The sequence below is a fragment of the Cibotium barometz genome, chromosome 41 (assembly GCF_041138505.1).
Source record: "Cibotium barometz isolate CiBa-2024 chromosome 41, ASM4113850v1, whole genome shotgun sequence".
NCBI classification, from domain to species: domain Eukaryota; kingdom Viridiplantae; phylum Streptophyta; class Polypodiopsida; order Cyatheales; family Cibotiaceae; genus Cibotium; species Cibotium barometz.
Window position 1 is genome coordinate 17,212,578 of NC_141086.1, and position 10,961 is coordinate 17,223,538.

The 10,961-nt window shown below is 42.5% G+C and overlaps 1 protein-coding gene across 1 annotated transcript; it reads left to right on the plus strand.

Annotated features, from left to right (window-relative positions):
- The first annotated feature begins 311 nt into the window (after positions 1-311).
- LOC147614728 (uncharacterized) lies at positions 312-3,081 on the plus strand. Its single transcript, XM_086779969.1, has 4 exons — positions 312-400; positions 599-890; positions 1,687-1,958; positions 2,646-3,081. The coding sequence occupies exons 1-4, from the start codon at positions 312-314 to the stop codon at positions 3,079-3,081; spliced, it is 1,089 nt and encodes a 362-aa protein (XP_086636095.1).
- Positions 3,082-10,961: the final 7,880 nt, after the last annotated feature.

Below are 10,961 nucleotides of genomic sequence, written 5' to 3' on the forward strand. Positions count from 1 at the left end.
TTTTTATATGTAAGTAACCTTTAAAATGAAAATAATATGTAACTGTCTATAGGCCCTATTTATTCATTGATTTTGAATAAGAGAGAAAAAGAGAGAGAGACCGAGACCAGAGAGAGAAAAGGAAGACAGAATCTAGATCTTCTCCTCCAGTTTCGAGCTTGGGCCAAGAAGGTAAGCACTCTAGCAACCCCAGATACCGTCTGAACACACCCTAAAGGACGTGGAAGGAGTGGAAAAATACTTTAAATAGTAGACGATTATTATTATTGACATCAAGGTTTATAGTTCGAGTTCCTATATTTATCTCCTATATGTATCTACATCTAACCAATAGTATTAATCATCCAAATGGAGACTCTCAACTCAGCGGTGGAGGTGGAGATGGAGGTGGTCCAGGCAGGTGTGATCTCGCCCTTGCCCCTCGTTGCTCCGGCCAGTCCAGGCACCCGGCAGAGCCGGGGATGGAGGTGGAGGTGGAGGTGGAGGTGGAGGTGGAGGTGGAGATGGAGGTGGTCCAGGCAGGTGTGATCTCCCCCTTGCCCCCCATTGCTCCGGCCAGTCCAGGCACCTAGCACAGACCATCCCCCGGCTCTGCCAGGTGCTTGGACTGCTGGCTGGAGAGGGGTGGCTATGGCTATGCCTTGCCGCCTGTTCTGATCTGGTTGCCTCCTATTACGCCAGCAACGCCTCTGCACAACCTTCTTGTTTCATCAGCTGTCCTCTCAGACTGCCCTCCTCCCGCTACCCAACGTCTTCAATTGCCGACCTTGCCCACACTTACAACAGGCATTCTGTGGCGGTTTTCTACACCTGTGCCATTAGTCTTCCGGTCACCTCCGCCTCCGCCTCGGTCTCCGCTTTCGCTTCCTCCTCCATGGCTCACAAGATCGGCAAGTCGATCCGCCGCCACAGGCCCTCTATATTATCCTAGTCAGTAGTACCCTTTGCATGTAAAAAAAGGGGGATGCTTCAAGGGGATCATGGCCATCCGAAGAACTGAAGACATGTGTTATGGCTAAGCATCAAATTTTAAATATTTAACGAGATAATATAGCATAGAACTATATCATCCTTGAAATTTTACAAGCTCATGGGATTAGGTATGCAACAATGGATAGTAATGAGTATGCTCTTCTATTTAATCTTGCTCGCACAATGGGGTGTGTGGCATACGGGTAAGGATAGTAAGGGGCATGTTTTTCTATCAATAATTATGGTCGCAGTAGTGATAGCCTCCACATGCATCGCCAATCGAGTGCCAATAGAGGCCTCCAGGATCGCTCCCGTCCCCGCAGCGCCTGGAAAATGCCTTGTAACTTATGCAGCAACGGCTGAGATCGTAGCTTGGCACGTGCAATATCTGATTCTGTGACATTTTGGAGCAGTAGGCTTGCATAATGAAAAAGAGGGTCGTGCAGCACTTGTTGTCGTAGAGGACATCCGCGCACACGTGCGCGTCAGAGCTAGGATCTGGAGGTGCTCCTTGTTCGGGGGGATGATCTGCGCTAGCGCAGACCATCCCCCAGCTCTGCCGGGTGCCTGGACTGGCCAGAGAGGGGTGGCTGGCTTGCATAATGAAAAAGAGGGTCGTGCAGCGCTTGTTGTCGTAGAGGACGTCTGCGCACACGTGCGCGTCAGAGCTAGGATCTAGAGGTGCTCCTTGTTCGGGGGGATGATCTGCGCTAGCGCAGACCATCCCCCAGCTCTGTCGGGTGCCTGGACTGGCCAGAGAGGGGTGGCTATGGCTATGCTTGGCCGCCTGTTCTGATGGCTGGTTGCCTCCTATTACGCCAACAACGCCTCTGCACAACCTTCATGTTTCATCAGCTGTCCTCTCAGACTGCCCTCCTCCGTCGCCCAACGTCTTCAATCGCCGACCTTGCCCACACTTACAATAGGCATTCTGTGGCGGTTTTCTACACCTGTGCCGTTAGTCTTCCGGTCACCTCCGCCTCCGCCTCGGTCTCCGCTTCCGCTCCCACCTCCATGGCTCACAAGATCGGCAAGTCGACCCGCCGCCCCGGCTCCCTCTCCAAGGCGCGCGTCTTTTGCGACGTCTGTCGTCCGCCCCCAAAGAATACTGGGACTACGAATCCATCAATGTCCAGTGGGGGGACCAAGATGACTATGAAGTTGTCCGTAAAGTTGGATGTGGAAAATACAGTGAAGTCTTTGAAGGTGTCAATGTGGTCAACAATGAGCGTTGTATCATCAAAATACTGAAGCCGGTCAAGAAAAAAAAGATAAAGCGAGAAATCAAAATTCTTCAAAACGTTTGTGGAGGTCCAAATGTGCCGGGTGCCTGGACTGGCCGGAGCAATGATCTCCCCCTTGCCCCCCATTGCTCCGACCAGTCCAGGCACCCGGTGGAGTCTGCGCTAGCGCGCAGACCATCCCCCGGCTCTGTCGGGTGCCTGGACTAGCCGGAGAGGGGTGGCTATGGCTATGCCTGGCTACCTGTTTTGATGGCTGGTTGGCCTCCTATTATGCCAGCAACGCCTCTGCACAACCTTCCTATTTCATCAGCTGTCCTCTCAGACTGCCCTCCTCCGCTGCCCAACGTCTTCAATCGTCGACCTTGCCCACACTTACAACATGCATTCTGTGGCGGTTTTCTACACCTATGTCGTTAGTCTTCCGATCACCTCCGCCTCCGCCTCGGTCTCCGCTTCCGCTTCCGCCTCCATGGCTCACAAGATCGGCAAGTCGCCCCGCCACCCCGGCTCCCTCTCCAAGGCATGCGTCTATTGCGACGTCAATGTCATCCGCCCCAAAGAATACTGGGACTATGAATCCATCAATGTCCGGGGGGACCAAGATGACTATGAAGTTGTCCGTAAAGTTGGATGTGGAAAATACAGTGAAGTCTTTGAAGGTGTCAATGTGGTCAACAATGAGTGTTGTATCATCAAAATACTGAAGCCGGTCAAGAAAAAAAAGATAAAGCGAGAAATCAAAATTCTTCAAAACCTTTGTGGAGGTCCAAATGTGCCGGGTGCCTGGATTGGCCGGAGCAATGGGGGGCAAGGGGGGGCAAGGGGGGAGATGTGCAGGATGGGAGGAGTCCCTCAAGGGGGCTGAGAGGGCCAGCGGCAGTGGTGGAGGTGGCAGCGATGGTGAGGAGGTGGCTGAGAGCTGAGAGGGCCGGCGGCAATGGTGAGGAGGCGGCAGCGGCGACGGCGGTGGAGGTGGAGGTGGAGGTGGAGGTGGAGGTGGAGGTGGAGGTGGAGGCGGTCCAGGCAGGTCCCGAAGGAATGGGTTGAGAGAGGGGTTTCTGATTGGGAATATAAGAGATGTCCTTGGTGGTTGGACTATCCTCTAAATCATGTGCCTCCAAGTGAGGAGCTCCTAGAAAAAGGTACTTTTTTGCTTTCTACTGAATTATATGCATGTAAATATATATGTATATGTATATGTATATGTATATGTATATGTAAACCTTCCTACCTATACAAATACATACCTATACATACATATAAATATATATAAACTATCCATATGCATATACATATTAGATACATATACATACATATATATACATATACAAATACATATGTAAACATATATGTACATATACATATGCATACATAAATACATACCTACATACATACACTAAATTATATACTAAATTCCTACATACATACAAAGTTCATGTTACATTTAAGATTTGGCATGTTAGATTTTAAAGAAACATTGTTAAGTTTTGAAGTTTATTTTGGGATTTTTTAGAAAATGCAAAGGAGATGCTATCCAAAATTTTTACAAATTTGTACATACATACATACATACGTACATACATAGTTCATGTTATATTTAAGGTTTGGCATATCAGATTTTAAAGAAACGTTGTTAAGTTTTGATATATACATACCTACATACATATACATATAAATAGATACATATACCTACATACATATACATATAAATAGATACCTACATACATATACATACACATACATATACATAGATACATACCTACATACATATACATATATATATATACATATACATATGCATATACACATACATATACATATACATATATACATATACATATGCATATACACATACATATACATATACATATACATAGATACATATACATATGTTTTATATATATATATATATACATACATATATATATATATACATACATATATACACATATACATACATATATATATATATATACATACATATACACATATACATATATATATATATATATATATACATACATATACACATATACATACATATATATATACATGCATATAAACCTACATACATATACATATACAAAAAGGTCTGGGGATTTCTACCTTTTTACTAAATTATCTTGATCTATTTCTTGAAGAATTTAAGAATTACCAATCTGAGCTTGAAAGAGAGCCCCCAACTCAAGAAGACTCTAGAATACCTACCCCACAGCCAACAAACTTGACCCAGTCTCCAGTAGTTGGATCCTCGCCCGCGTGGCCCCAAAACCATCCACACCACTGTCACGAGTGCCACAATCACACCAAGAGCATACATCTACATCGTCTCAAGAGCAATGTGAGAGGCGAACAAAGAGACGTCTTGACATTATGCATGATGTTCAAGAGGGAGACCCCACAAATGGAGAGAGACCCTTGACATCGTGACATCATGGACATGACTAGTAAGAGTACTTTCCATCGCAAATTTATTTTGAGAAGTGTGTGCTTTTGAAATGCATCTCATTTTTTGTCTTGTTTACTTGTTGTAGGTGAGATGTTTTTCACACATATTGCTGGTAGACGTCCACACTCTTTCGGAGGGCTCAGATAGGTAAAAAGAATAATTTCACCATATAATTAGTTTTCCAAGTTATACTTACCAAAACCAAACATCATAAATCTTTTATGTAGTGTGGAAGAATTATTGATGAAGATTCCCAAGGCTCTATCTCATAGAGGTGCTCCTCAGATACAGTGGCTCGCCTCGTATGGGCTAGCTTTCCTACAGGTTTACAGGTTGTTGATGTAGATACGGATGGGTGTCCCTCATGGAATCAAGTTTCTTCATCATTGATACGTGCCACACTCAGTTTTGTTGGTTTGTTTGTGGGCTGATGAGGGTTGGTTTGTGTGTGGGCTGATGAGGGTTGGTTTGTGTGTTTGAGTCTAATGGATCAACTTTCTAAAATATATTCAATGGGAAAGAAACTTGGATTGGTCATGCATCGAACAATGTCTGTTCATGTGGATTCAAGTTATTTGTATGAGAATGGAGAACGGGTAAGTCATAATCTCTCAAATATTTCCCTTTATCCCTTTATGTATACATGTTATGTGGTATGGATATCCAAACATAATGTTTTCTCGCTATGGTAGGTGGATACATTGGCGCTTAGTATGTTCTATCCGAGTAAATTGTCATGTCCCTATTATTGATCGTCGCGAGGCTGGGCAAAATGTTTCAAAGAAGTTATTCAACACTCAACAAAATTTTATTTTTGAGAAGAATAAGAAGCGTCCATTCCAATGCACGATGGTCTTGGAGCGCTACATTCGAGGTGGTGCAGAAAGATCTCTTGTAAGACAATTTTCATTCTGTTGGTTTTCATAGCTACTTTTTCAAAATACTTAGATGCACGTTTATGATTGCATTTCATTGTAGGTGGCTAGTGGAGACCTTCTCAAGTGAAGGAGATGGTGTCTTGGACGTTTTTGCGGGATGTGGAGGCTTGGGACGTGCATGCCAAGAGTTAAAAAGGCACTATATGGGGATAGAGAATGACATGGAGGTAGCCAAAGCATGTCTGGGAGATTTCTCATTAGAGCATAGGTCGGGATGACACGTAGAAGAATGCTATAATTTGTGGATCAAAAGACTTTGTAATCGAGATTGTCATGGTTTGGAACTTTAACGATCGATATATACATTTTTATCTTTAAAAGATTGTGTTTTATATTTAAGTAAGTAGGAAAGTATGTATGTATGTATATATGTTAGTACGTAGGTAGCTCTTGTATGTATGTATGTATATGTATATGTACAAGGTGTATGAATTTAGGTAGATAAATGTATATATATAATTATATCAATAAGTATGATGTGGATCAAAAGACTTTGTAATCGAGATTTTCATGGTTTTGAACTTTAAAGATTGGTATATACATTTTTTATCTTTAAAGGATTGTTTTTTATATTTAAGTAAGTAAGAAAGTATGTATGTATGTATGTATGTATATGTTAGTATATGTAGGTAGCTCTTGCATGTATGTATGTATATGTATATTTTGTATGTGTATATGTATGAGGTGCATGAATTTAGATAGGTATATGTATATATGTGATTATATCAATAAGTATGATGTGGATCAAAAGACTTTGTAATTAATATTTTTATGGACTAGATCTTTAAAAGACTGAAATTTATATTGTTGATCTTTCAAAGCTTGTTATTTATATGTAAGTAAGTTCTTGGTCCAGGCACCTAGAGCATGGTCAAACAAGATCGGGGAGTATCTTGTTACCATTGGATTTCAGATATCCAATGTAGATTTTTCACTTTATGTGAAAAAGACAAACAGAGGGATCATGCTATTAGTCATCTATGTAGATGACTTGATTATCACTGGTGATAGTGATGTTGGCATACATGATGTCATGAGGCTTTTGAAGCAAAAGTTTGAGATGAAGGATTTGGGTGAGCTACGGTATTTCTTGGGCATAGAGGTGGTGAGATCACCTCATGGCACTTTGTTATTGCATAGGCAATATGGCTTGAACATGTTGTCAAAGTATGGTATGACAGGCTATAGGCCTATTTTAGTGCCATTGGAGTAGAACACAAAGCTTTTTACAGATACAAGTGAGCTTTTGGAGGACGCCATTACATACAGGCACATAGTGAGTAGCTTGATCTACATGACCATTACTAGGCCAGACTTGAGTTATGCTGTTGGACTTGTGAGTCAGTTTATGCAGGCCCCTAGGAAGCCACACTTAGATGCGGCTAGACGGATTCTCAGGTACATAAAGTCCATAGTTAATTATGGACTTTTCTATGGGGCTGGCATAGAGATACGGCTACATGGGTACACATATGCTAATTGGGCTGGTAGTGCTGCAGACAGAAGACCTACTAGTGGATTTATGTTCTCATTTGGGAGTGCTATTGTGAGTTGGAGCAATAAGAAGCAGCCAACAATTGCCTTGTCGAGTATAGAGGCAGAGTACAAGGGTGTTACTATGGTAGCTTGTGAGGTAGCTTGGTTTCAGAAGCTGCTTGGTGATATGGGTGAGCCCGTGGATAGGGTTAGGAACCCAGTATACCATGCTAGAACGAAGCACATTGAGATGCACTATCACTTTGTGAGGGAGAAGGTTCTAGCAGGTGATGTAGATCTGATATATGTCAGCATAGAGAATCAGGTGCATCTTCACGAAGGCATTGGGCACAGAGAAGCTCCATAGGTTTACGAGCTTACTTGGAGTGCAATGTGTGGAGTTCAGCTCGACGGGGAGTGTTGAGATATCGAGCTCAACTAGTGTTACGGCAGACACTGATGACCCACCTAGGTGACAGCTTCCGCACTTATGCCACTGGCATGGTTAGTGAGATTATGGTCAATATGCTGCCAGTGGATGACAGGTTGTGTGACAACCACTTTGGAGTTCTAGAGTTATGGCATAGTTATAGTGCCAGGTCATATAGTCGAGTTCACACTATAGACCGACCATTTTGTATGTTGTTGTAGAAGAGTACTTTCTCTTTATGTATGTACTCTTATCTCTTAGTTATATGGTTGTAGAGAAGAGAAGAAGATAGAAGAAAATTCAGCCATCCATCTCTCTCTTGTGTCTTACACTCTCTTGTGTGTGTGTTTGCTAACAAGGAACTCAAGCTCTCTCTCTCTCTCTCCCCCACATTCTATTTATTTATCACACCTGACCACTTGAGACTAGTAACTAAAGCACCCACCAAGGGGGGCGATGACATATTGTAATACCACACTTGATCACCTTAAGTAACATGTTACACTAAGGGGGAGTGATGGATCTTTTCTAACTCACATCCAACCATCTTACATTAGCCTATACATCATGGCACCTAGGAGGGGTGTTGAGATTTGTGGTGCCATTGGGCACAAGGTAAAGATAAGGCATGAGTAGAAGACCAAGATGATCAGGAACATGCATCCACATCATACTTGGACATTATCCCACATTAGCACATTTGTAAGAGGTGTACCTCTCTCATATAAAAGGGGTCATTTTTCCACTATTAGAGGACTCTCTCAATCCACTCAATAACTATGATTGTTGCTGACCTGTATTCTGTGAAACCACTTGCTCCTATGCATTAGAGCTATCAATTGCTCATCTCATCAAAGATAGTATCCCTACTGGTACCCCTTTTGATCAAGAGAGTAACTAATGAACAACACTCTATACTATTTACACTTTGATTTATTTGCCAACTATCTTGGCCCCTCTAGCTCCCCCTGCCTCTAGACTGGTCTCTCCCACACCTGTGTATGATTGTTGTTGTTGTTGTGAATCATTGAACTGTTGTTTCTCTTCCACCTTCATCTCAGTCCACCTTAACCTCAACCATGACCTCTACCTTTGCCTCTACTTGAATTGGAGTAAAAGGTCTGTTCTAATGTGTTCTTGCTTTGTGAAGAAGAGTCCTCACACCAAGAGACTTTTCTTCTATATAATCAGCATAGAAACTAAGTCCCGAAAGTTGGGAACATTCTCCTTGACTGCAATGGAGGTCTTGAATGGCTTATGCTCTTGCCAAGCCCATTTAAACAAACTCTTACTACATTATCTTCCACTGATACATTGATAAACACAAGGAATTCAGCAATGTCTTTGATCTTTAAAGCATACTCATTGATAGACATGCTTTTCTTTTTCACAGTATGCAGCACTTCTGGAACATTTGCACGAGGTTCTACCATGCAACTGATGTTGGAGTGTTGGCATCCTGCATGTGTCTTATCATTGTGTCTGTGACAGTGATTGAAAGCCAATACATGACTTTCCTTGCACCGTGGTTCCAATCCTTAATGCCTTTATATTTTGTGAAGTGGCATTCTCTTCAGACAACTTTGGAGGCTCCTCATTGTCTCCTTCGACATGGTCCCAAAATCCTTTACCCATCAGGAAATCGATTATTCTGAACTTCCAAGAATGGAAGTTGTTCTTTTCCAACCACTAACAATATGATTGAGTTCGTTAGACATATCTACTCACAACAACGAGAAATATAAAAACATATAATTTTTGTATGCAACCTTTAACACAATAGTATCTTCTGTGACTACTGCAACGATACTTCATCTCACAACTTGTATGTCACCAGATGTGACCAAAGTACGTGTACATACACCCAAGATCAGCAATACATGTGTAAACACTGTCTCCACTCTCAAAATGTATCGCTGCACTCCAAAAACTAGATTTAAAGATAGTTCTCAACTAGAACTTTTTGAAACTGTCGAAAACACCTTGCATCGAATAAAGACCGAGCCCGAAATGTGATTCTGGCCACAAAATTATAGTACAAAAGTATTGTGCACCTTGCAGGCACCTCTAAGCTTGTGAAGATAGCTCCTCAATCCGAAGATGTGTAGCTCCTGAAGCTATCCAAAGGGTGTTGAAATTTGAGCAAAATGATGAGCTATGGTGGATCAAACACTAGAATCAGCATAATTAACAAAGTTATTAGCAAGTGATTAAGACGTAATTAGTGAATAATTAGCACATAGATTAATGTAGGCATGGATACTCAAAAACCAGCAAATTCTCATTAGGGCTATGCCTCAATTTATAGTGTTTACATCAAGCATCAAATCCCCTTGATTTCTCCATGATTCACTCCCTGAATATCTCCACCTCTTGCCTGATTCTCTCCACCTCTTCTCTTTTCCCTGATTATCTCCCAGAATAACTCCACACCCCTAAATTCCCTCATGCTACCCATTATTCTCTCCCAGTAGATTCTCCTAACCTTTTCACAGGTTCTTTCACAATTACATCTCATCTTTTACAGCCTCTATCCAAGAGCTTGTTCCCACACACACCCTTTTCACTTGTATATTTCAACACCTCCCCTCAAGTGAATAATCCTAACACACCTGGACCCTGTATCAAGTTTCCCTCTTACTTGATAGCCCGCGACCAGTGCCTCAAGTCCCTAAACTCCATAGTCCTTGACACTCTCTCTCTCTATGTGTCCAAGGCTACTATAAGTGCCCGCGACCTTGACTAAAGTGCTCACACATACATCTACCACTTGGCCTACATCATCGGCGGTGGCTCAGAGGTGGTTTTACTTTATTGGGGCAGGTTACATTGGGTTGTGGGCTCTCTCTCTCTCTCTCTCTCAGAAAAGATGATCCGACTCCACTTCTCTTGGAGCCTCCATGAAGTTTGCCGATGTCGTTCCTTCTTCACTGGGTTTGCTGTAGCAGTCTCTCGCCATGTGTCCTGGCTTTCCACATTTGTGGCAAGTGAAGGTCCTCCCTCCTACTCTGCCTCTTCCTCGTCCTCGTCCTCGAGAGAATCCTCCTCGGGTGAAGAATGCTTTTTCCTCTCCTGCTGTTGAGTCGAGCTCTTTCTTCTCTTTGCCTCTGCTCTCTTGCTCCAGTAGAGCTGCTTCTATCTCGTGTATCTTCAGTTCAGGCACATTCTTTAGTGTTGCTACAATGTTTTCATAATCTCCTTTATCCACACTTTTCAAAAGTACAGCTAATGCTTCATCATCTTCTACCTTTTTGCCAATAGCTGCCAGCTGTTGCTTAATGCTTTTATATTTGTTCAAGTGTGTGATTAAAGGTTCACTTTCCTTCATGTCCAGTTTGTAGAATTGCATTAATAAATTTATCTTGGAATTTTTTGCTTGTGTACCAAATAATTTATTGAGTTCATCCCATGCATCTTTTGCCCACTGTATCCCTGTGATATGATGGATGATC